The sequence below is a fragment of the Pogoniulus pusillus genome, chromosome 27, assembly GCF_015220805.1.
Source record: "Pogoniulus pusillus isolate bPogPus1 chromosome 27, bPogPus1.pri, whole genome shotgun sequence".
In the NCBI taxonomy this organism is placed as follows: domain Eukaryota; kingdom Metazoa; phylum Chordata; class Aves; order Piciformes; family Lybiidae; genus Pogoniulus; species Pogoniulus pusillus.
The window spans coordinates 9,392,408-9,418,550 of record NC_087290.1 but is presented as its reverse complement, the minus strand read 5'-3'; the positions used below and the strand labels follow the sequence as shown (position 1 = coordinate 9,418,550).

At 45.7% G+C, this 26,143-nt stretch overlaps 1 protein-coding gene across 2 annotated transcripts; it reads left to right on the top strand.

The window, feature by feature from the left end:
• Positions 1–1,890: 1,890 nt before the first annotated feature.
• On the top strand, positions 1,891–25,018 carry TMEM248 (transmembrane protein 248). 2 transcript variants are annotated; one of them, XM_064166214.1, is made up of 8 exons: positions 1,891–2,175; positions 13,299–13,426; positions 14,553–14,727; positions 16,159–16,441; positions 17,770–17,920; positions 19,277–19,460; positions 19,908–20,051; positions 22,215–25,018. In XM_064166214.1, exons 3-8 carry the CDS (start codon positions 14,569–14,571, stop codon positions 22,233–22,235), a joined length of 942 nt encoding a protein of 313 aa, XP_064022284.1. In that variant the 5' UTR covers positions 1,891–2,175; positions 13,299–13,426; positions 14,553–14,568; the 3' UTR covers positions 22,236–25,018. The 2 variants fall into 2 exon arrangements, with proteins under 2 accessions (XP_064022284.1, XP_064022283.1); XM_064166213.1 differs by lacking the exon at positions 13,299–13,426 and having other exon boundaries at positions 1,892–2,175.
• Positions 25,019–26,143: the final 1,125 nt, after the last annotated feature.

Sequence of the window (26,143 nt, the reverse complement as noted above, 5' to 3'; positions counted from 1 at the left end):
TAGCTGAGCTGGGCAGATGCTGTGTCACTTCAGGGCTTGGCACGGGCAGATGAACCCTCTTGTAAGCAGTGCCAGATGGGTCTGGTACTGGGTGTTGCTGTGGTATTGCTTTTGTGGTCCCACAGACAAGCTTGGGATAAGATGCAGCGAGAGACCCCAGTGGTGCAAAACATCATCAGATAGTATCTATGAACAAATTAGTTGCGAACCAGGGAGTTTCACTGAAATACTAATTTAAGGTGACTCAGAATACAGGCTGCTGTGCTTTGGTGACAGTCACTGCATCAGAAACTACTCGGTTTTGTCAACACACCATTGCTAGCTCAGTATTACAGAGAAAGGAGACTGCAGGTCATTACTAGGAGTTGGAACTTGGGTTGTAATTTACTTCTTTGCATGTAAACTCCCTCTTTATTTTGCTATGGAAAATTAAGTTATTTTTAGAAGAAGTCCTGGCTAATTAAACTGTACAACATCTTTGGTTTCTTATATAACTGAATTATAAAATTAAATTAATTCTGCCCAGTTCTCACCATGATGTTTCCAAAATTCTCTGGTGCATGTTCTCTTGTGGCTGAGTATCTTCTCACGGTGGAGGTGGGGAGGAGGCACAGAGAGAAGTTGATACACACAGGTAGGGCTGTTGAACAGCAGTTTGAAGACAACGGTTAAGACGGTTGGGAGGGAGATGCAGCAGTGCTGTGTCTGATAAAGAACTGAAACTTGGAGGGCCATATGCTATAGTGGCTGCAACACAAGACAAGCAGTTTGATCCTTCATCTGGGTATGCAGTAGGAAGTAATTATGTCTTCCTCTGTCTACAGCCACTGTCTTGGTCAGAGACATACAGAACTACTGCATGTGATTATTTCTGATTGAGAGACCTGCCAAATGTGTGCTGGCAGTGCTACCTCCTGCCTTCCAAAAGCCTCAGTCAGGAGTCATCATTGAGGAGAGTAATGCAGTACTGCCTTTTGACATCTTTAACACCAGCAGGATTTCTGACCTTTCTGATCAGGAAAACACTGTAGTTTTACCTTATGGATGCTTTCCTTCCAGCTCATCAACCTACTGCTGCTGAAGTCAGGGCTAGGTTAGCAGGCTGAGGATGCTGTCTGTAAATCACAGGGGGTTGCAGGCATCTTTGCTCTGAACAGCAGGGCTGGGATGGAGTAACTGCCTACAGTAGCTTGATGATGCTGTGACCACTGTTACCTTCCAGTGGTGGATCATGGCCCCAGTGCATGGTCTCCCTTTACTGGGTGCCACATAGAAGAGCCTGGTTCTGTCTACACTGTAAAGTATTTATAGACAGATTGGCAAGATTTATGCCAGACTCGGCCTTGGTGCTTTCAGCTGCCCCCACCCCCTCCTCCGTCACCTACATCCATCCCTCTGCTACCTACATTGCTCTTTGCTGGACTCCATTTGGATTTTCCTCCCCAGGTTCATGACTGCATTTTCCTCTTTTGGACTTAATTACAATGTGCTTCTTGTTCCTTCTGCTAAGGATTTCAACACTTCTCGGTAGGAGGCACCTTTTATTTTTTGTATTTAAAAAAATGTTTTGGGTGGGTTTTGAGAGGGAGTGGCGGAGGAGTGACAGCAGCTTTGCTGAGAAGCTGGTCCTAGAGCATCACCACCCCACCCCCCCAGCAACCCGCCTGAGAAGACAACGGGGAGGAGGCGAGACGTGCCCGAGCTGCCAGTTCGTGGTGGGGCAGCGAGTGCGACCGGTCTGCAGTGCCCGCTCCGCTGGGCCGCGGCCGGGGCTGGGTCGCTGGGGCTAGGCTCAGCTGCGGGCGGGGCTGGGGCTAGGCTCCGCTGCCTGTCGGTCGGGCCCCGCCCGCCCGCCCGGCTCCACCCGCACATTGCCGGCGCCGCAGCAAGCTTGTTCCCCCCGCGCCACCGTCCGCTCGGCTGGGGTGAGAGGTCACGGCTGCGTCCCGGAAGCAGCGGGAGGCGGCGGCGGAGGAGGAGGCGGGTGCCCTGGCAGCTGCGCCGGCAACGGCCTCTCCCCCTCACCCCGTCCGGCCCCCTCCCCATAGCCCCGGTCAGGGCAGGAGGATGGTGCAGAGCCCGCCCGCACGGCAGCCTCGCCGCCTGTGAGCCCCGCCGCTGCCTCCGGGCCTTGACCCGCCCGGCCCGGGGGCCTCGTCCCCGCTTCGGGCGCCGGTAAGATGGGGATGGCTGTAGTTGAGTGGGCTCGAGGGCTTCCTGTGCGTTGTCAGGCTCGGGAATCCCGGGCATCGCCAACCCGCCGCCCCGGGAGCGGTAGGTGTGGGGTCGGCTTCATCCTCCACCGGTGAGCCGTGGGGGCACCTCCGGGCCTGGAGGCTGAGCTCCTGCTGGCGGGCGGGTGGGCAGCAGCGGGGAGCGTTGAGTCGTTCTGGCGGCCGTTGTATAACGGTGGGAGCGTCGTGCGAGCCGCTGGGGCAGCGGCTGCCGGACCGGAGCCTCGGCCCTGTGGCCGGAGCAGAGCGGCTGAACCGAACGCAGCCTCCTCTGCCTCCCCCTCCGCAGAGCCTCGGCTCCGGAGAGTTTGTTTTCGGAGCTGCATGGCAACACCGTCAGCGGGTGGTTTGGCTCGACTGGTCCGTTTCGACGTTATTTTGGCTTTATTGTTTAAAACCTATATACATTTACCTGTCCTTAAAGCTTGTTAGCTTAACGTCTGTAGATGTGGCACCGTACCCGGACAAAAAAATGGCATGGGAGAGGAATTTCGGTAGCACTAAAGATATTTCCGATTGAAAACCGCTTCTAGAATGGCGATTCAATCTTTTTTTTTTTTTTTAATATATATATATGAATATTTTAACTTTTATTCTTCTGCTTGAACTTGCTTAAAGATGCCATGGTGTTTTTCCTAGTAAAACCTCTGGTGCCTCACGCCGAGAACATGGCTGCGAGCACTGAATTTGAGCCATGGATCATAACCACAGCTACGAAACGTTGCTGCCTGATAAGGGAAAGACCAATTGACAGCAGAGTTCTTTCATTATTGTGGGTTTTTTTTCTCTCTCCTCTTTCCCTTTGTTTGCTTTCTAAGGGCTGTCTTTGGGGAAACTTAATTGCGTGATTAACTCTGCTAGGTGAATTTGCTCGGTTAGACAAACCTTGTGTCTAGATGAGAATCCGTGGATTATCCTTCGCATCCTTGGTGAACTTCTGAGGAAGTTTGGTAGTTAGAGCTGTGTTGTGGAATGAAAGTGTTGTGGTTGAACGTGTCGTTTGTGGTAAGTTATTGACGGGTTTTCATATGCAGCCTGCTTATAGGAGGTAGATGTGCTACTTTTGCTTCTAGGCAAGACGTACAGAATGGTTCTGGGTTCATCGGGGGAGCAACTGCCACTTCCATCCTCCTCTTTTTCCTCTGTTCTCTGAGGACAAGGCGGTGACTGTTGTCCAGTTTCTGGGCAGCAGGTGTTCACAGGGCAGGGGAGAAATAACTTTGTGGAGGCAGCTTGAGCATGATATTGAGATAATATTGAATTGTGCCTGCGACACTGTAGTGCTCTTTGACCCTAAACTGAGCCCCATCAAAGAGGATTAAGACCTTGGTAGCTTTGTTACCTCCCTTGATTTGAGGAGTGGCTCAGGGCCGGTGGAATGTGATTCTTCTTTACCACTTGAAAGACAAGAACTTGAAATGCTGCCTGATAACACAGAGTAGGCACTGTGCTCACTCGCTGGAGAGGAGCATCTGAGGGCACGAACAAACAGACCTCGGTGTCCTTTATGTGAGCCGGCTGCATCCGGCAAGAGCCTGGCACGTCCATCACCCCCAGACAGACAGACAGACGGTGTACCACAGGAGTGCTGCTCCCTCCTGAAACACCCCTGACTGGATTCCAGCGGAGCTGTTAGCTGTGATTAAACAGCACAACAGTTTTGGTAGAAACGAAGCTGGTTTATCCAGTGAGCCTCGAAGGAAATACTCACAAAGCTCATCCTTACTAGAATTTGGTTGCTTTTCCCAAGCTCTCCTTTGCCAGAGGCGTGACTGTGTTGGGAGCTTCGTCTTTTGAGAAGATTCTTCTGACCTGTGAGTAAAGCTGGTTCCCAGAACTCCCAGTTTTGTTTTGGAAGAAAACGTGAATGCCCTGGCACGTTGGGTTTGGTAATTAGCTGTCTGTTACCTGCGTGACTTCGGGCCAAGCAAAGTACAATCCTCTTTCTTTTGGCCAGCGGGGGTGAAGTGTACGGACGTGGTAATATTTATTATTACCCCAGCCTCGGAATTTCAGCTGTTGCCCAAGTCCCTTATTTCAGTTGATTTTGCTGCTGTTTCTGTTTTTGCCTTCGCTAGTGTCTGTTTTCTTCCTCCTCTTACACAGCCAACGCTGCCTGCCTTCTTTCGCGGTCCCTTCCAGCCTCCGACCTTCTGCGATTCTCCATCCAGAACTCCTCTTTTGCCATTCTCGCTAAAGCTGCCATTTCCTCTACTTGTCACTCATTTTCTGCTTGTGATTCAAGCTGTGTATCTGTCTGCAGCTCTGTCTCCTTACGGCTCTCATTACAAGCAGCAGTTCTCATTACAGCCTCAGGAGCCTTTTCCTGGCATTTTTCTGTACTTGCAGTTCTGTGCCACGTTCCCTAATGGGTGGCTTTAATGAAGTCAACTATTAACCTTCTTAAATTGGTCACTCAAGTTTCTGATGATTAAACTGTTCCTGAGACTTTTCATACACCTTGTGTAAAAGCCTTTCAGTGAACTGCTTTCGTTTGGCTCTTGTCAGTACAAATTACACAGAATTTGACTTCAGGAAACTTGGACAGATCCAATAAAACCGAATCATTTTACTTTTGTTTTCCATTCCCAGGTTCTCCTGCTAAGCAGCAGCAGTAACCAAAGCAGCATTTTTAAAACTAGAACTTCAGCATCCTCGAGTCTACTCTTTTATGCTTTTATTGCAGGCCATATGATTCAGATTATGACAAGTCATGTTTCAAGTCATGACTTTGACTTATTAAAGTTGGAAGCTTTCAAAAATGCCCAAGCCCAGGACTCTTGTGTCTGAATGTGCTGTTTCTCATGGCTCACTTGGCTGCCTTTTTATAGTCTGGCAGCAAAATGTCTCTTTTCAACCAGAGGTTAACTTTACTTTTTATTTTACAGCTGAGTATATATTAAATTGTGGTTTTCACATTTAACAAAAGTCAGAATTTAGGGTTCACTGAACCCGATTGAAAATGCTTTCCTCGCATCATTTATATTTCCTGGCTTAGAGCTTCTCGACCCTTTTCTGATTCCTGATTTATTTTTTTTAAAGACTCTTGTCATTAAAATGAAAACAAAACAAAACAAAAAGGGCATTTGGAACTTGTTTCCATTTGTTCCTGCCTAACTTTTTCTGTAAGTGGTAAATGAGGATTGACTTTGGTGTCCCAGGAGCATCAGCTGACACTGTTTGGGTGCTGGTGTTAAATCCCCCGCAGACATTCTGAACTGCAGCAGACGTTTGGGAAGGGCTGCTCGGCACCTGGAAACGTTGCATGCACAGATTGAGCAACACTTGAGCCACGGGTTTTCCTCTTTTTTTTTTAACTCCCCTGTTTTTCACTGCAAGTTTTCTCCCGCTATCCAGAGTTAGAGTCAGGAACCTCGCTGTGTGGAAGTCACTATCCGTTTGATCCTTAAAACTTACTGACACTGACTCAGACTAAATGATCTCCCTTCCTTGGCTTTGTTTTAGGGGCGGAACTGAAATGTTTGCTGTGTATGAAGCTCTAGGGGATGTTGAAATGCTTTATTATGCTTTGGAAAAGTGTTTTGGGAGTGAAAAGAAATATTTCATGCGAGTGTGAAGCATTTTGCCTCATTCTCTTCTTGCAAGTCCCCAGGCTCTCAGGCTTCTGTTAATAATCTACTTCTGTTAATAATTTGACTCCATTATCAGAATGTCATGAGAAAAGAATCTCCTTCTCATGAGGTGATGTTCTTGCTCTCCTTCTGTGCTTCTTTGCACTGGTCCAGGACATCTTTCTCCCACACTTTCTACTTCCAGACTCCAGTTAAAAATGTGTATCAGCAAACTTAATTACAGGATAAAAATAGCTCAGCAAACTGATGAGCCACGGACTGGGGTAAGCTAATTCACTGTTATCTTCCACTTGGACGCTTTCTCCTAGAGGAGGAGATGTGTTTGTTCACGACTGGCTGCTGATCTTTTGGTTACTTGGTTGCAGTGGACTGAAACTGGTTAGATATCAGGAAAAATGTCTTTCCTGCCAAGAGTGGTCAGACATTGGAACAGGCTACCCAGGGAGGTGGTGGAGTCCACATCCCTGGAGGTGCTGAAGAAACCTGTGAATGTGGCTCTTGGGGACATGGTTTAGTGGCTGCAGTGGCGTTAGGTTGATGGTTTGGAGTCTTTGCCAACCAAACCAATTCTGTGATTCCATGAACGATCCGAGGAAGCATTTTCATCAGCTTGCTTCCTCTGCAAGCCTTGATGACTTCTCCTCTACTTTGTGAAGAAGCCTGGTGGCATTTTCTGTGAGTCTGTTTGCTTTGCTTTGTTTGTTTAACATTGAAGGACAGGAAAAGGAGAATAGGATCATTTGGACAGAAAAAGTGCTCTGCTCTGGAGGATTTCCTTCCTTTCACTCCTCTAGGAGTCAGCCCTGCCTGCCCTTCTGCTGCTGGCAGCAATTTTAGGCTGTACAGTTTCATCCTTCAGGGTCTTGATGTGCTTCCTGAGAAAAGTTGACCTAAACCAGCTGCAGATACCGACACATCTTCCCTCTCCCCCCAGATACCAGTATGGTAAAGTCAGCTTTCCTATAAAATCAGCTCCCTTTTTCCTCCCTGCTGCATGTTTATGATTTAAATATTATGTCGTGATATCCTTATGAAGATTTAAAAGAGAAATAAAAATCTTGATTAGCCTTCCCCAATTCCTGAAAGAAAAAAAGCTCCTGGTAGTTTATATAGTAGAAATTAATAGTTCATTTCAGGGCATGAAAGGGGGCGGCCTTCTGGTGAGTTCAGAAGCTTCTGTTTCATTGTAGCTTTAATTCTGTTTTCTTTCCCTAATAAAAAAAGGAGAGCGAGATAATAATTGCTGCTGCCCTCAGAAGCAGCAGGGGCCTTATTTTCAGCTGTAAGATAGCTGAGGTTACTTTTGCTAGGCTGGTGAGATTAGAGATACAGACATTCTTATTAATTAGTCTTTATAAAGCTTTCACAGGCCATTTTGAACATTAATTAATAGACAGCTTCACAGTTAACCCAACTCTGATCTCTTTTGCTTTGCTATTTTAGTGCCTTAAGTGTCAGACCTCAGTTTGAGAAGAAAAGTAAATCAGATATTTTTTGGTACCTGCTGCTGTTCAGTGTTCTTAAATGAGAGGCATTTTAGTTTGAGATCAACACCCTTTCTTTGTTTGCATGTTATTTATGGCTGGTTTGCTAGCAAAATCACAGTTGGGTTGAATTGTGTTTATGAGTGGTTTTCTGGCTCACAATGTTATTTTCATTCCAAGTGGTTCACCCTGGTGTGACCCATTTCATACCCCCCCCTCCTTGAACTGCTGGTGCTGGGGCATCTTTGGAAATATAATTGATCTATAAATAAACTGAACTGCACAGTTGAAGGTTAAATGTTTCTATGTAGGATAAAATGTCAAGGCTTTGAAAATGTGAGGTCTGGATGGGATGCTGTTGGGGTGGCCTAGCACTGGCCTCTGCTGTCCTTCTCTTTCACCCAGTTTTCTTCCTTAGGATATTTCAATGATGCAAGTCCAGAGGAGGGCCACAAGGATGATCCAAGGCTGGAACAGCTCTGCTGTTGAGGACAGGCTGAGGGAGCTGAGTGGTTCAGTCTGGAGAGAAGACCCTCGGGGGTGGGGGGGGAACTTAGAGCTGCATTCCAGTACCTGCAGGGATCCTACAGGAAAGCTGGAGAGGGACTTTGTGTGAGGGTGTCTAGAGACAGGACAAAGAGGAATGGTTTGAAGCTGAGGGGAGAGTAGGTTTAGACTGGATCTTAGGATGAAGTTTTTCAGTATGAAGGTGATCAGATTCTGGAATAGGTTGCCCAGGGAGGCTGTGGCTGCCTCCTCCCTGGGGAGGGTGTTCAAGGCCAGGTTGGATGAAGCCTTGAGCAGCCAAGTCTAATTGAGAAGAGGTTGGAGTGGATGATCTCTAAGGTCCCTTCTAATCTAAGCCATTCTGTGATGATTATTTGTACCCCTCCAAATGTTTTTCTCCTCTGGGCTGACAAATCTTCCGTGCACATCAAGAAGGGGCAATGTTTGTAAGGAAATGACATATTTTTAAGCTTTCTGGTGGAAAGATGGCAAGATACATGTAAAAACTGTCAAGGCTTTTACTTTGATCTGTTTAAACTCCATGTGGTCTTTTTCCTTTTGGCAACTGCAGTATTACTTTCAATACCTGCTTTAGTACAGCACACGATGTTTTTATTATTGTTAGGAATTTGATTCCTTTGATATTAAACCCTGAAGTGGGAATTTAATCCTGCTGTGACTCATTTCATTGACTTTCTGGTCTGTGCAGTAGACTTCAAGATTTTCCTTGTTTGCAATTTACTCTTGAAAACCTCACAGGTCTGCTTCAGAAGTTACTTTTTCTATACTCTTTCATATATAAGCAAGAGGAGATTTTAAACAAGAAGGGATTTAAAACATTACTTTCTGAGGTTGCTGTGTGTAATCTTGAGCTGTACTGGCGGAGTACGCCCAAAAACATAGAAAAAGTGATTATTTCCTTGCTTTTAGATGGCTGCCCAGGTCTGTGTGTGCCTGGGACTCAGTTGTGTGTTTCCATGCTTCACCATTTTTGTCTTTGTTCAATGTGTTAAAATTGAGCCACCAAAAACTTAGAGGTAAGTGTAAGGAGTTTTATTTTGACAAGCCAGGAGCAGCGCTGGGCACAGGGGAGTTTATCTCCACAGCTGCACACTGTACACATGCAGCTGCAGGGTTTTTATTTCCCCTCACATACACATTCACCAGGCAGTGTAATCCATATTTTATCATTTCCCAAAACGGTTGCAGTTTTTCCTGGAACTTTTGTGCATGCCTGCTAATCCTCCTGGGGTTCTCTCTGGTGGTCGTGAGGCTGAAGTAACGAGTCTTCCTCAGGTGTCTTTGTGACTCAGTTACAGTATCACAGTATCAGTATCACAGTTATCATCATCAGGGTTGGAAGAGACCTCACAGATCATCAAGTCCAACCCTTTACCACAGAGCTCAAGGCTAGACCATGGCACCAAGTGCCACATCCAATCCTGCCTTGAACAGCTCCAGGGACGGCGACTCCACCACCTCCCCGGGCAGCCCATTCCAGTGTCCAATGACTCTCTCAGTGAAGAACTTTCTCCTCACCTCCAGCCTAAATCTCCCCTGGTGCAGCCTGAGGCTGTGTCCTCTTGTTCTGGTGCTGGCCACCTGAGAGAAGAGAGCAACCTCCTCCTGGCCACAACCACCCCTCAGGTAGTTGTAGACAGTAATAAGGTCACCCCTGAGCCTCCTCTTCTCCAGGCTAACCAATCCCAGCTCCCTCAGCCTCTCCTTGTAGGGCTGTGCTCGAGGCCTCTCCCCAGCCTCGTTGCCCTTCTCTGGACACGCTCAAGCATTTCGATGTCCCTCCTAAACTGGGGGGCCCAGAACTGAACACAATACTCAAGGTGTGGTCTAACCAGTGCAGAGTACAGGGGCAGAATGACCTCCCTGCTCCTGCTGACCACACCACTCCTGATGCAGGCCAGGATGCCACTGGCTCTCTTGGCCACCTGGGCACACTGCTGGCTCATGTTCAGGCGGGTATCAATTTGCATCTTCACAGTCGCCTGCTTTACAGTCTTCTTATCTACCATGCTCATGGTGGTTTCTGTTATCATTCATCCCTAGCCTTGCTCAGTGAGCTCTGGCACACCCTTGTTTTGTTCAGGTCCCCTATTCACAGGGGGCTATCTCTTCACAGCGCTTTCTGTTATCGCTCGTAGGTTCCAACGTCTCCAGCTTAGTGAGCTCTGACACACCCTGCTCTGCCATTCACATAGTGACACATTCTCATTGTCTCATATTCTTATATTCTGCTTTGCCATTCTTTTATTGACACGGGGAGGGTGTTCAAGGCCAGGTTGGATGAAGCCTTGAGCAGCCAAGTCTAATTGAGAAGAGGGTGGAGTGGATGATCTCTAAGGTCCCTTCCAATCTAAGCCATTCTGTGATGATTATTTGTACCCCTCCAAATGTTTTTCTCCTCTGGGCTGACAAATCTTCCATGCACATCAAGAAGGGGCAATGTGCAGCAGAATTTCTGGAGTTTGTGCTGGAGGAAGACTCCCTAATCTGTAAAATAAGGGATTATCTATTTGCCTTTTAGCTGACTTCCCAATTCTGTGTGGCCTGGGACTCAGTTATGTATTTTCACCCTTTACCATTTTAATCTTGTTGGTTTTTTTTCCCACTGTTTACTAGAATTTCTGGAGTTTGTGCTGGAGGAAGACTTCCCAAACTGTAAAATAAGTGATTATCTATTTGCCTTTTAGCTGGCTTCCCAATTCTGTGTGGCCTGGGACTCAGTTATGTATTTTCACCCTTTACCATTTTAATCTTGGTGGTTTTTTTTCACTGTTTAGCAGAATTTCTGGGCTTTGTAAGGCCTGATTTAAGAGCACAATACCCTTGCAATGCTCGTCAAGTGGTTTCCAGGGAGTACCATCAGCTGTAACTCTGCCTGAAGGTGGCATTTGATCTTGATGTCTAAACCTCAATGCAGAGCAATTACTCCTGGAGTTGGTGGCCAATGTTCCAGGCTGGCAGTTTCCATTCTTCTCGTTGTGCTTGAGCTCCTCGTTAGGCTGACTGTAGAGATTTTTATTGCAGGAGTATTGAAAAGCTTAGCTGGAGTGGAGAGAAGCAGGCAGCAGTTATTAGAGCTGCTCTCTAAATTATTTAGTTAGCTAAAAAGTTGAAATCTGATCTTGCTTTCCTGACCTGCCAGGAGCTAATAGTGTTTGGTTTCTTTTTTTAACTGTGTGAAAAAGAAATAAAAGTTGAAATTATTTCTTTTGTTTTGTTTGGTTTGTTTTTTTTTTCTCCTTCTTTTTAGGTTATTCATTTACAGGGAGGAAGTTGTTGGTTGGTAGAAGAATTACATTTGTGTTGTGTTTCTAACAGGAAGGAGCAGTTGAAGTGTGTGGATGATTAACCAAAGCTCCAAAATCTCGTGGGAATAGATGATTCGATTCACTTGCACTGATGTGTTACACAAGTTCTCTGACAATTAGTGTTACTTAGGCACTTTTATTTCATTTAAGGGAGGATTATTTCTTCGGGCAGCAGTGTGGAAACCCTGCAAAAAAATACCCAAACAAATAAAACTTTACCACCACCACCCCCAGCAACCTAATGCCTACTTTGCTTTTGTTTCCTTAGAACAATTCCTTACACCTCCTACCACTGCTACAAACTCCTTTCAGAGTCACAGAATCATAGAATTGCTTTGCTTGGAAAAGACCTTTAAGACTATCTAAGGTCATCAAGGCCAGTTCTGGTGCTTCCAGCATAAGAACATCTGACTGCTGGAGCAGGTCCAAAGGAGGCCATGAAGGTGATCAGAAGGCTGAGCACTTCCCCTGTGGGGACAGGCTGCCGGAGTTGGGGCTGTTCAGTCTGGGGAGACCTTGGAGCAGCCTTCCAGTACCTGAAGCTGGGGAGGGACTTTTGACAAGGACTTGTAGTGATAGGACAAGGGGGGATGAATTGACGCTTGAGGGAGGCAGATTTAGACTGGAAATTGGGAAGACATTCTTTTCAGTGAGGCTGGTGAGACACTGGCACAGGTTGCCCAGGGAGGTTGTGGATGCTTCCTCCCTGGAGGTGTTCAAGGCCAGGCTGGATGAGGCCTTGAGCAACCTGGGCTAGCAGGAAGTGTTGGGACTAGATGATCTTTGAAATCCCTCCCACGCCAAACCACTCAGTGACTCTCTGAATCCTAATTCTGCTTTGCACTAACCTAGTCCAACTGCTCTTTTCACGTCAGCTGTAGCACTGAAATCCACAGTTGCTCCCTTTTCTCTCACAGATGCTCCAGAAGGCCACATCAGGCTTGGGGAAATTGCAGCTTAGAGCATTTTTCTAATTGCTTTCAAAGCCATTGAGTTCTGGGAGCATATTAAAGCAACCAGCACTTAAAAGCTGGTGATCTCTTACATAAAAATATTAGCCCAAATATGATTTTTTGTTTGTTTGATTTTTTTAATAGGTTTGTTTTTCAGCACATTCAGTTTTATGGCTGATTTTTGGTGTGGTTTTTTTTTAGACCCTGTGGTAAACAGGCATGCTAATGGAGCTGTTGGAATCCCCTTTAAAAAGGACTCCCCAGCATCCTATGGGCTGTGGGTGACGTTCAGCATTGATTAAATGCTGTAATAAAGCCTGCATCTGTGGTGGTGTATGTTCAAAAGCAAATTCAAGAGGGAGTGCTGAACACAGCTCTGCTTTTGGTTTATCAGCTGAGCTTTTCCCATCTCAGCATGTGTTTCTGGATGGAGCGTTTGGGTTTTTTAACTAGGGCTCACTTAAGGAGTTTGCTGCCAGTGATAATGGAGGAGACAGAATGTGCTCAAGTGTGGTGTGTATCCTGCATGAGCCTTTCCAGCTCTTGTTCTGACACCTTCACTGGCCTGTTTGGCTGTAGCACAGCTGGTCTTGGACAAAGATAGAAGTTCTGCTAAGGTGCACATATATCATCACCACCTTTTTTCTCCTCCCTTCTCCTCCTCTCTGTCCTTTCTCTGCACTGTTTTTTTCAGGACACAATATTTTTGAACACAGCCACCTTGGCAGCACCAAGGCCTTCTTGCTGATAAAAGTCTTGCTGGCTTTCCTGGTCTTTGCAGAGTGGATTAGAAGTGGTTGGTGGTGCAATACAGTGAACCCAGAATGTGAAGTTGTGCTCTGGAGTGAGCAGATTTCACTGAGGAGAACGAGTAGGTGTGGAAAGGACAGAGGGAAAGTCAGTATGGACACCTTCAGTCTCCTGTTATTGCCCCAGGGTCTCCTCTGCCCTGCTCTGGGCCGTTTTGCAGGTTTAGTCGATATTCCTTCTGCTGCTCTTAACAGAAGCATTTCTGCCAGTAAAATCTTGAGTGCAGACAGGAAAGTTGTAGTCGATGTACACTGTAGGATCTGAAGAAGACTCTGTCTGAAGGCTTGTCCTTTTCCTTTCTCTTGATTTCTTTTAAACCAGTAGATCAAAGATTGCTGTCTCCTTCCCTTGCCCTCTTTCTCAAAGCCTTTCCCTCTCTCATCCTCAGGCTCGCCTCTCTTCAGCCCTGCTACATCTGGATTGAAAATGAGCTGTTCTGCTAATAAGAGTCCATGAGAATCACCCAGACCTGCAGGGAGCAGAGTCCCTGACTTAATTAAATGTTATCAGATCTGTGTGAGTGCTTCCACATTAACCACTGCAGTGCTGAATTCTTTAAGTGCTGGTCTCGAAGCTTTGCCTATGAATTTTGGGCATCAGCAAGGCATTGCCAGGAGCGATTGCTGCCCTTCTCTTTTATTTGGGGTTAAAAGCCTCAGCCAGGTTGGTAGGTAAGACAAAGAGGTTTGTTGGAAGGTCCAACCTTGCAGAGCTTCTGAAGTAGGTGCTGCAAGGCTGCCTTTTAACACAGGGCTGCTTGCTTTGCGAGTGTGGAGGTGGAGAAGCTGATCCAGTGAATTGATTTTTGGGTCTTTCTGCCCTGCAAATGAACATTCAGAAGGGATGTCAGGCATAATGTTATACTTTGGTTGAAAATTAATGATTCAGTAGCATTTCTCAGCATGGGTGAAGTCTTCCCTTGGATTATAGATTGGAGTATAAGTTCTCTAGATCCAGCAGGAAAGAAAGGAGTCTTCCAGCCTCCACCCTAATGCTGGTGTTAGGTGTTTCTGACCACAGGATTCTTGTCACAGAAACCTAAACTAGGCTGTTTCTGAGATCCTGTTTTGAAGATAGAGGCATTTGGAGCTAGGGATGGAGTGAAGTGAGATCTTTAAGGCTTCAGTCTCACTTTTGGAAGGATGTCCAATGTGATCTGTGGGCTGCATTAAAGCTCCATCTGCGCTGTAATCTGATGAATTCAGCTGTTACTGGAGTTCAAGTGTAGCAGTGAATATCCTGCCCAGGTGTGTGGGGAATGAAGAGAACTGCTTTTATTGCTTATCAGTGATTTTTGGCTCACTGTGCTAGAAGTTGTCCTCCTTTCTTACAATTTGTTTCCATCTGGCAGTTTGAGGCACTGAGAAGGTGATGTTGAGCATGTCTGTGATCTGCTCCAGGTGATCCTGCTCTGACAGAGAGGCTGGACCAGATGGACTTTCAAGGTCCCTTGCAGCCCCTTACATTCTATGATTCTATGTCTTGATTTCAGCTTAAGGCACACCAGCTCTGCCTTCAGTGCAGAGTCACAGAACTGAATCTCATTTAATACCTGATGCCAATTTCTTTTGTTTTCTGTGATCTGCCAGCCCCCACCCTGTAATACACAGCCCAGACACTCTCTGTGCATCTTTTCTTTCAGGTGAACAATCAGAATAATGTTCAACATAAACCTGTTGGAGAACCTGAAGGTTTACATCAGCAGTCGACCTCCACTTGTGGTCTTTATGATCAGTGTCAGTGCTATGGCAATAGCTTTTCTGACACTAGGTTACTTCTTCAAAATCAAGGAGATCAAGTCACCAGAAATGACAGAGGTAGGTACAAAGAGTTCCTGAGCAAAACAGTGGGAATACTAATTAGGAAAACAGGCCTAAAGCTAAGGAATTGTGTGGATTTTTTTTGTCCTTCCAAGAACCCACTCCCATTGGAGTGTGCAGAGTCTTGTAGTAGGAGATCATGAGGTAATGTGTAAAAAGTGTGTATGGGGCCAGGAGGCAATAATGATGGAGAGCAGGTCCCAAATCGAAGGAGCTAAGCATCTAGCTTTGCCTTCAGCTTTGTTGAGGTTTGAAGCCATCGTACTGAGAGGCCAGATTGGTCCCAAACAATGTTTTTGGTAACTGGAGAAGAAAATTAGAATCATAGAATCAACCAGGTTGGAAGAGACCTCCAAGATCATCCAGTCCTACCTATCACCCAGCCCTATCCAATCAACTAGACCATGGCACAAAATGCCCCAGCCAGTCTTTTCTTGAACACCTCCAGGAATGGTGACTCCACCACCTCCCTGGGCAGCCCATTCCAATTAGGAGGGGAAAAAAACAAAGTGAATGTTTCAGAACTCCCCCCATACATCTCTGGCCCTTTATATTTCCTCTGATTCCATAAGGAAGAGGTTGTTGGTAGGAAGTTTTCAGTAGTCTTGTTTTATTTCAAGGAGGAGGTTGAATCACCTGACATGGGTCTTCCCCATGTTACAAAGAGAGACTGAGAGACCTGAAGCTGTTTAGTCTTGAGAAGGCTGAGATAAAATCATATCAATATCTGTAAATACCTGAGGGGTGGGTGTCAAGATGAAGGTGCCCAGTAACAGGACAAGGAGCAATGGTTGCATGCCAGACCACAGGAGGTTCCACCTCCACATGAGCAGACACTTCTTTATAGTGAGGGTGCAGAGCTCTGGAGCAGGCTGCCCAGAGGGCTTGTGGTGTTTCTTTCTCTGGAGACTTTGAAACCCCCCCTGGATGTGTTCCTGTGTGGACTGCCCTAGGTGATCCTGCTTTGGGAGGGGGTTGGATGCAATCATTGGAGGTCACTTCCAAGCCCTAATGTTCCACGATTCTCTGATTCCCTGCTGTGGCTATAGAAGCCTTTCTTTCCCCTGGTCTATTGTGTCAGCTGGCATGGTTGTGAAACTTAATCTAGTACTGCTGTAAGACTTGCTAGAAAGCACTCACACCCTGAGCATGGTGAGAACAGACCAAGTCAGGCTACTCCTGCTGTGGTTTGGAGGGGGTTCCGCTGCGGCACGGGGGCTGATCGCATCTCACTTTGTAAACAGCTTGTGCTGTTGTGGAGGTGGCCACGGTGGTATTTGTGCTTGCTTTGTGAGCCATGTAATTCTTGTTAAATGGCTTGGAACTGCAAGCAGGATGGGGCTGCTCCTGAGGTCTGCTCTGCTCTAGGGCAGTGGCAGCCAACACTGACCTTGCTAATCTGGTTGCAATCTTCACCTGTGTTTGAAGGACTGGAACACCTTCCTGCTGAGGTTTAACGATTTGGACTTCTGTATATCTGAGAATGAAACCTTAAAGCATCTCATCAATGACACCACAACTCCAGAAAGCACCGTGACAAGTGGCCAGGCAAGATCTACCCAATCTCCACAGACTCTTGAGGACTCAGGCCCCATAAACATCTCTGTTACAATCACACTGACGCTGGACCCGCTCAGACCCTTTGGGGGATATTCTCGCAACGTCACACATCTAAGTTCCACAATTTTTGGGCACCAGATTGGACTTTCAGGTATGGAAGGCTTGGCCTTGCTGGCTCTTGAGTTAAAACTATGTAATCAAGTGAAAATTCATCACCTTGTTACGGGTGAGAGACATCTTTTGCTTCTATATGTACATGTACAAGACCAGGTTGGGTGGGTCCTCAAGCAACCTGCTCTGCTAGGAGGTGTCCCTGCTCATGGCAGAGGGGATTGGAACTAGATGATCTCTTCCAACCATTCTAGGCCTCCAGGTTTCTTGTGAGTATATTCCTATGCAGAGCCCTTCATTCTTTTGCTAGAAAAACTTTTCCCTGTTTCCAGAATGGAAAAGAACCTGCAGGTTGCCCAGAGTTAGGCTTTGCAGTTTGAAATGATTAACCTAATGACAAAGGAAGGTAATTTTTTTAAGCCAACAAAATTCCAAGCCCGAAAGCTTCTACAGTGCCTGTCTTCAGTTCTATCTTGATACATCTTTAAGTCATTAACTTGCATTTTGAGCACATGAATGTGTGTACATTAAAGATCAAGTAGCACATGGTCTGAAAAACTAGCTATTCCTACATGAATAAGGTTTAATATTGCAAACAGCAACAAATAAGCTGATTGCAGTCTCTGTGCTGTGAGGAGACTGATTTGCTGTGTGACAGGAGACTGTGGAAAACTAGTAGAGATTTATAATAGAACCTCATTTTTAGCCAGGGCTGCCTTTTATAATAATGCCTGAAGGTGTCTTGAACCTCAAAGACTTGTGAAGGGACGTTTACCGCAGCTATAAATCTGCATTACTCTGTTTTATGTTGTTACTTTGTTACTGCTTTAAGAGTCGTCAAGTGCAGGTTGCGTTTCCAGCAGCCTGGATTTATTTTCAGCACAAATGCATTCACGTGGAGTTAACACACTCACCTCTCAGTCTGCAGTCCAATATCTGCTGGCACGGTTTTTGTTTGCACAAATATCTCCAATTTGAAAAGTAAGCATGAGGGAAAAGCAAATGTCTAACAGAGTCTTTGGGAGGAGAAAGACTAAAGACCTGTGGTCTTACTTTGTAATAAAGCTCCCTGAGCATGCATGAACTCACTTGAAATGATGAGGTTTTCATTTCTGGAAGGAGCCTTATGACCTCTCTTCTTCCAGGAGCAGGACTGATCAGAAACACCAGCAGTGATTTGATTTGGTTTGAGTTTTAACTTTCTTTTTTCCTCTCTTTATTGATTGTTAAGATCCTGGATGTCTTCAAAGGTACAGGATTCAGGGTGGTGCTTGCCGCCTTAGTCATTTGTGTGTTGTCCTTATCCTGGTGATTGTTGCTCAGATACTTTTGTGGACAAACCCCAGCTTTCCCTTCCCTTTCTCAAAGGCAGAGAATCCCACGAGGAGATCAATATTACGTTCACCCTGCCAGCTGCCTGGAATTCAGATGACTGCGTTCTCCATGGCCACTGCGAGCAGGTCGTCTTCACAACCTGCATGACTGTGACAGCAGCCAGCAATGTATTTCCTGTCACAGTGTAAGTGCATGAACTGGTTACTGGGGGATTAATTCCTCAGCTGGTCCTCTCAGGTTGTTACCTCCTGAAGAACCTTATCATTGACTTTGAAAATTATGCCCTGCCTTCCTTCCCCCAGTAAAAATCCTGTCTTGAGACTTCTGCTGTCTTTTAGCAACAGTAGATTTTTCCCTGGATGCTTTGAGCTGTAGCCCCTACCTGCCTTTCATCAAGCTACCCGTGATTCAAACTTCACTAGGAACAAAAGAATCCATGAATATTTAAGAAAGATGCCCTATAATTTAGTTTCATTACCTTGCGTGAGATCTAAGGCTCGACTTTGAGGTTCTTATCCTCTTTCCTGCTGAGAGATCAGCATAAGCCGAATGCTGCTTTGCTACCATACCCCAGCAGGTACAGACCTTTCATCAAAACAGTTTCCCTTTGTCTCCTCCAGACTCTCTGACACTATTCAGTGTACCCTGGAGAACCACCAGATAGATTGACAGGACTGTGTGAAGCTTTATGAAAACCAGAGTTTTTCTAGTGAAGCTGTGGGATGTTGGTTTGCAGGAGCAAGATGCACTTAAATTCTGATCTTGATGTAGCAGTGTAGGAATTGCATGGATTTTACACACCCTTTTGGTTCAGCTGGTGTAGGAATTGCATGGACTTTGCACATCCTTTTGGTTCAGCTGGTGTAGGAATTGCATGGATTTTACACACCCTTTTGGTTTAGCTGGTGTAAGAATTGTGTGGACTTTGCACATCCTTTTGGTTTAGCTGGTGTAGGAATTGGATGGATTTTACACATCCTTTTGGTTTAGCTGGTGTAGGAATTGGATGGGCTTTGCACTTCCTTTTGGTTCAGCTGGTGTAGGAATTGGATGGGCTTTGCACATCCTTTTGGTTTAGCTGGTGTAAGAATTGCATGGACTTTGCTCATCCTTTTGGTTTAGCTGGTGTAGGAATTGCATGGACTTTGCACATCCTTTTGGTTTAGCTGGTGTAGGAATTGCATGGACTTTGCACATCCTTTTGGTTTAGCTGGTGTAGGAATTGCATGGATTTTACACACCCTTTTGGTTTAGCTGGTGTAGGAATTGCATGGACTTTGCACATCCTTTTGGTTCAGCTGGTGTAGGAATTGCATGGACTTTGCACATCCTTTTGGTTTAGCTGGTGTAGGAATTGCATGGACTTGACACATCCTTTTGGTTCAGCTTTGATTTGTTGGTTTGGTAGGTCCCGAACAAAACCTGTGTGTGTTGTACTGCTGTTGAAAAGGTTTGGCTTGGCCTGATTCTAAAAACCAGCCTAGCTGAAGGTGGAGAATGGCAGTCAGGATGCTGATTAACTGTTTGTGTTTGCCTGCAGTCAGCCACCACATTGCGTTCCTGAGACGTACAGCAACGCCACGCTTTGGTACAAGATCTTTACCACAGCAAGGGACTCTAACACAAAATATGCACAAGATTATAACCCCTTCTGGTGTTACAAAGGAGCAATTGGAAAAGTCTACCACGCTTTAAACCCCAAGCTAACTGTTATAGTTCCAGATGTAAGTTGCCAGGGTGGGTTTGTGTGTGATGCTGTATAAATGCTTGGCTCTGCTTTAACAGAATGTGGTTCTGTTCACATCCTAAAATAGTCCTGTTCAGTGCTGGTTTATTATGTAGTGCAGAGGCCAAGACAGAGCTGGGTGTGTATTTTACCCCAGGGGTGTGATGGTCTCCATCTGCCTCACAGCTTTTAATAACTACCATTTATATTTTGGAAATCACTTGACAAAAGAGAAGTATGGGAAGAGATCTCTAGCACAGATTTTCTTCATATGAGGAACGTTTTGGCTCTTTGTGCCACGATTAGGAACCACTTTCATTGCTGTGCCAGCTGCATAAAGGGGAGAATGCTGATTCATGGGGTAATTTCTGTGCTGATCTTGATAATTATTGCTTTAATATCAAGTGGGTGCAGTGTCAGTCAGTGGCTTTAATTCTCTCTGCAGGATGATCGCTCCCTAATAAATCTGCATCTCATGCATACCAGCTACTTTCTTTTTGTGATGGTGATCACAATGTTCTGCTATGCAGTTATCAAAGGCAGACCAAGCAAACTGAGGCAAAGCAATACAGAATTCTGCTCTGAAAAGGTGAGTCTGTGCAACAACAAAATACTGACACTGGTAAGAAAACACTTAAGAGCTTTTTTGCGTGGCACAGGCTGCTTTGTCTTGTCTCTGGAGATGTGGATTTCATTCCCTTTCTGCACTTTGGCCACAACAACCACACACAGTGCTACAGGCTGGGGACAGAGTGGCTGGAGAGCAGCCAGGAAGAAAGGGCCCTGGGGGTACTGATAGATAGTCGACTGAACATGGGCCAGCAGTGTGCCCAGGTGGCCAAGAGAGCCAATGGCATCCTGGCCTGTATCAGGAACAGTGTGGCCAGTGGGACAAGGGAGGCTATTATTTCCTTGTACTCAACACTGGTCAAGCCACACCTTGAGTACTGTGTCCAGTTCTGAGCTACTCAATTCAAGAGAGATGTTGAGATACTGGAATATGTCTAGAGAGGGGCAACAAAGCTGGTGAGAGGCCTGGAACACAAACCCTGTGAGGAGAGGCTGAGGGAGCTGGGGTTGTTTAGCTTGGAGAAGAGGAGGCTCAGGGTTGACCTCATTGCTGTCTACAACTACCTAAAGCAAGGCTGTAGCCAGGTGGGGTTGGTCTCTTCTGCCAGGCAAGCAGCAACAGAAGAAGGGGACACAGTCTCAAGTTGTGCCAGACGAGGTCTAGGCTGGATGTTAGGAGGAAGTTGTTGGCAGAGAGAGTGATTGGCATTGGAATGGGCTGCCCAGGGAGGTGGTGGAGTCACTGTCCCTGGAGGTGTTGAGACGAAGCCTGGATGAGGCACTTAGTGCCATGGGCTAGTTGATTGGCTAGGGCTGGGTGCTAGGTTGGACTGGATGATCTTGGTGGTCTCTTCCAACCCAGTGGATTCTGTGATTCTTTCAAAGGGACAGGGGGATTTAACTGTGGGCAGTGCAGATGGGTGCTACAAAAGACATAAGTGCTTTGTAGATCCTCAGAGTAAGCTTCTCTCCTACAGAAGTGGGTTATTGCAGTTCAGCAAATGCTGTAATTCAACTCTTCTGCCACAATGCTGCTGTTTCTTGCCCTCTTTAGTAGGGAGCACCGAATAGGTGGCATTGATTAGTTACATTATAGCACAACAGGCTGCAAGCTTTGAATGAAACATGGCACTTAATTCTGGGGCTTGGTAACCAGAGTGAAACTAAAGCAGTGGCAAAGCTGTTGGAACAGGCATTGTTCACCAGAGCACTGGAGGCTTGCACTTTGCTCCAGGGGTTAAGTCTCTTGAATTGGGAAGTGGGAAGCTAATGTTGGCATCTTTTGACCTTTGTGACTTTTTGTAGTATGAGCTTGGGAGTTTGGGGGTGGGTTTGCTTTTGTGGGAGCTTGGCTGTTGGGAGTGTGTTTTGGGGGGACTTGGCATTTTTTATGGAGCTTGGTTGTGTTGGGGGTGTGATTTTGGAGGGGCTTGGTTGTGTTGGGGTTTAGTTGTTTGGGGTGTTTTTGGGTAGGGCTTGGTTGGGAGTTTTTGAGGAAGGGCTGGGTTGTTGGGGTCTTGAGGAGCTTTCCTTTTTTTATGAGTCTTGGTTGTTTGGGGTTTGTTTTGGGGGTTTGGTTGGTTGGGGTTTTTTTTTGGGGGGGGCTTGGTTGTTGGGTGGTTTTCAGGGGGTTGGTTATTGGTTTTTTGGGGGGACTTGGCTTTTTTATGGGGCTTGGTTGTTTGTGGGTTATTATTGGGAGTTTGGTTGTGTTTTTTGGGGGGGCTTTGTTATTGGAGGTCTTGGGGTCTTGGTTTGAGGGTTATTTTGGGGGGCTTGGTTGGTTTTTTTTGAGGGAGGCTTGGTTGTTGGGTGGTTTGGGGGACGTGGTTGTTGGTTGGTTTTGGGAGGCTTGGGTTTTGAGGGTGTTGGGGCTTGGTTGTTGGAAGAGATTTGGGGTGGTTGTTTTCAAAGGTCGGTTGTTGGAGAGTTTTGGGGGGTTGGTTTTGGGGCTTTTTGGGGGAGTTTGTGGATGATTCTTTTGGTGGTTCTGTTTTTAGTCCTTTAAAACTGGATAACGTTAAGGACAAAATGCCTTCAGCCTGACTTTGATTTCTTTTCCAAGGAAAGTTCTTTGAAAAGTCAAGGCCAGCTCTGCCAGCTGCGTGGAGATAAGTAGTATCACCCTTACTGGATGAAGGATTTGCCTCTTAATGAAACATTTCCTTTGTCTCTTGTCCAGGTTGCTTTGTCAGAAGCCTAAAACCCATCCTCTCCTTCTACCCAGAACGACTGAGAACCGCAATCATTGCCTGCTGAACCCAGAACTGGGTCTTAACAACTCTGTGAATACATTATCTTGCAATGTTGGTTTATTCCAACCAAAGACATTTCAAGTGCCTGTAATTGATTTGTACATATTTATAAAGGTATATCCAGACTAGGTCAGGTGATGCCCACGTTCCGCATCGTAGCGCGGCCGGAAACCTTCAGTCTTTACCTGTGGACATAGCCGAATGTTTGTGTAGATATGTTTAGTGATATGGCTACATAGAGCAAGATATTTTTGTCTAGCTGCATCTGGGCAGGTTAAGATGCCTTTGCAAGTGTCTCAAACAAACCAACAGATCTTTGCTTTTCGGTTGTTTTGGGTTTCTTTTGGTTTTTTGCCCACTATGTACAGTGTGTTTGAACCAGTAATGCACCTCTGATAGGATACTGCAGTTCCAAAGCCACCAATCTACTACATGAACTCAGTGTGTTTGTGTGGCCTAATCCTTTCTTCCATTTGCTCCTTGCTTGTAAGACAAAAAAGGTATCAACAGTTTAGGTGATCTCTTTTGTTTGTTTGTTTGCTTTCCAAAAGGAAATACATCTTCACATTTGAATAGTGCTGTGTTTAGGACAAACCTCTGCTTTTATTCATAGCTTACAAAAAAAACAACAATGAAGAACTGAAGTCCTCATTTAAAAATGTTTCTTATTGGAAAAGTGCTCAGTTTGATTGGGTTTTGGTGGTTTGTTGTTTGGTGTTTTTTTTCCCTTTGGCTTGCTGAATGCCAGAGAATCAGTCAGCATAGAGACTATCTGGAAAGCTTTCCACTTGGCTTCCCATCTGCAGCCCTCGGACCAGGATTGTGCAGCTCTGCTGCAGAGCAGCTTTCCAGAAACTTTTCTCTCCCCCCCCCCTTTCTAGAAAGTGAAACTTCTATAAAAAGATGGATTGTATTAACAGTCTGCTGGGGCTCTGCACAGCCTGGGGCAAGTGCAAACAATGAAAGGAAAATAAATCCTTTAGTCTGGTATAAAGCTTCACTTTGGGATTCTCCATCCATCTCTGAAGGGCAGCTGAAAATGACCCTTTTATTAGCCCTGTCCCATTTCCATTCACTGCTGTCCACTCAGGGGAAAATGACAAGGAGGGAACTAGGGCTGTTGTGAGTAAGGTCAAAGAAACCACACAGTAAAACACACAATGTTCTCTGTGTCCATTCTTAAATCAGGTTTTATTCAGAGCATTTCTCCATTCCCATCCTACCTTTTGCTGTTTTCTTTCTGGCTTCTTATCGAGTAGCCTCCTTCATTTTCTTGATTTTTCCTCTAGGCATTTCTACCACTGCTTTTAAAGCCTCACTGGTTGCCTTAATTTTCCTTTCAGCTTTCCTGTCAGGATCATTAGGTCTGCATGCATACACAAGTTGTTTTTTCCTCTAAACTACACAGGAGAAGAAACTCCAGTCAAAAATCTCACAGTCTAGATTATGCTGGCATAAGATTCTTGGTTTATTACTTACAGACACTCCTGAGTGTCTGCACACGTGGGACTTCAGTAAATTCACAACACTTGGAGTGTTTGAAGCAAAATAGTCACTTCAGATCATTTCTTTTATAGCATTTCAGTTACTTAAGTGGTATTAACTAACATGCATTTTTCTCCAGGGATGTTAAGACAGAGCTTTAGAGGTGGCCTAGTTTGAAGTCTAAGGATAAAACGAAGCTTCCAGTTTTCTCCTGATACTGCTGTGGGCTGCATCTGAGCTGAGTTGGCAAAGTCCAAACAGGTAGACAGCTTCTCATGATGATGGTCCAGGCTGTTCCTTATTCACTCATACTCAGCCTTCTACATAAATACTGACTTTTGGAGTTGCCTGCAAGGGTGGCTTTATCAGGGGACCAAAGGCAGGAGTAGGAAATGGGATTGGGGTGGAAATGCTTGGAAAACACCCAACATGATGTGACTCCTTTAAAAATAAAAAGGGCAAAGCCAAGTCCTCTGTTTCAGCTAATGAAAAATCAAACTCCAAACGTCCAAACTGGGATTTGATCTCTTGGGGAGAACATACTGGGTTGGATTTTATTTCGCATCTGGTTTTGCTCTTTGGGAGTTAAAGCAGCCTGCTTGGAAACTTGGTACCCACCTCACTGAAGTGCAAACACAAAAGGGAGATGTTGAAGAGTTGTGGGTTTTCTTGGCCTTAGTTTCTCCCTTTTGCACCCCACCTGTTGACAGCAGAGAGCTGAGGATGCCCATCGGGGTGGGGATGCTGCAGTGCTGGGGAGTTGGATCGTTGTCGTACACGAGTTGAATGCAGCCAAACAGAAGAGTTTAAAACAACAAAAAAAAAAAAGACTTTAAAAGTTCAGATCATATTGATCTTTCCTTTTTTTTGTTTGTTTGTTTGTTTTCTTTTTTCTTTTTAACTATGACTTGAATCAGTTTTGATTCTATTTGTACGTGTTTTCTTGTTCTTAGAAAGCTGCCATTTTTCTTTTGCATTGTTGTTTTTCCTTTGGCATTACACAGAGAAATCTGAGCCTTGGTTTTCAACCCTCTGCAGGTGATTGTAGGGTTAAGATGGGTTGGGTTTTTTTTTTATCCTTCTTTTTTTTTTCCCCTTTGGGGTTTTGTTTTGTTCTGACATTTCACTTGTCTTGTTGCATGATGGTTAATAGCTGATTTGGAAATGACATTTCTCTCCTAGATTAATTTTGTGTTTGTAAGATGTGCATATTGCTTTGCAGAATAATAAAAAACAAGGAAGTTTACCTCCCTGATGTCTCTTTTCTTTCTGCTGCCCAGCTGCTGTGGAGCTTTCATAAAAATCACCTGTGTTGCACATGGACTGCAGGAGGGAATCAGTCAAGTCCACAGTACAATGAAATTGCAAGTATTTGGTGTACCTGTGGTGATGGGAGCACCTTACACAGCCTTCTTTCCCCTCTTGTAGGGACTGTAGCTGGTGCCCATCATGAGTGATGCAGAATTTGTGACTCAGAACAATCTGTCCTGTTGCTGCTTTTTGGTGATGATCATAGAATCAGTCAGAGTTGGAAGGGACCACAAGGATCACCTAGTTCCAACCCCTTGCCATGGGCAGGGACACCTCACACTAGGTCAGGCTGTCTAGAGCCTCATCCAGCCTGGCCTTAAACACCTCCAGGGATGAGGCTTCCACCACCTCCCTCAGAAACCCTTTCCAGGTTTTCACCACCCTCATGCTGAAGGACTTCTTCCTAACATCCAGTCTGAATCTCCCCATTTCTAGCTTTGTTCCATTCCCCCAGTCCTATGACCACCTGACAGCCTAAAAAGTCTCTCCCCAGCTTTCCTGTAGGCCCCCTTAAGATACTGAAAGGTCACAATAAGGTCACCTCCGAGCCTTCTCCTGTCCAGACTGGATGTTGGTGCCTTCTGCTGCCTCCTCGCTACAAGTGCTGTATAACTTAGCTGAACCCAGCCCAGGTGCTAAATGTTTCAGAGTGCCTGCAGGTGCCTGGAGTTGATTGGAGGACCGATCTGGGTGGCTGTTGAAATGAAGATAATGTAGCTTGTTAAATTCCAGCTCCAGTTACCATGCAGCCAGAACGAGTTGCACCTGCACCTTTTGGGTGTTCCAGGGAGCAAGACGAAACATAAGTTTTCTCTGTTTTGCTGTTAAAAGGTAGGCACAGTGTGTTTGACAAGTGCAAGGAGGTCAGCCTGCCTTGCTTCTCTGGAGAGCACTTCAAAGCATCCACATGGTGCCTGTTCAAGTCTGGTGGCAAATGGGAGCATTGTTTAAAAGCAGGTCTGTGACACTGCCCTGGAATTCTACTGGGCATTCAGTACGGAGAATGTTTTTACACATCCCCTTGCTGTGGCTGTAGGAAACCTGCAGTGCCTGCCCTGGA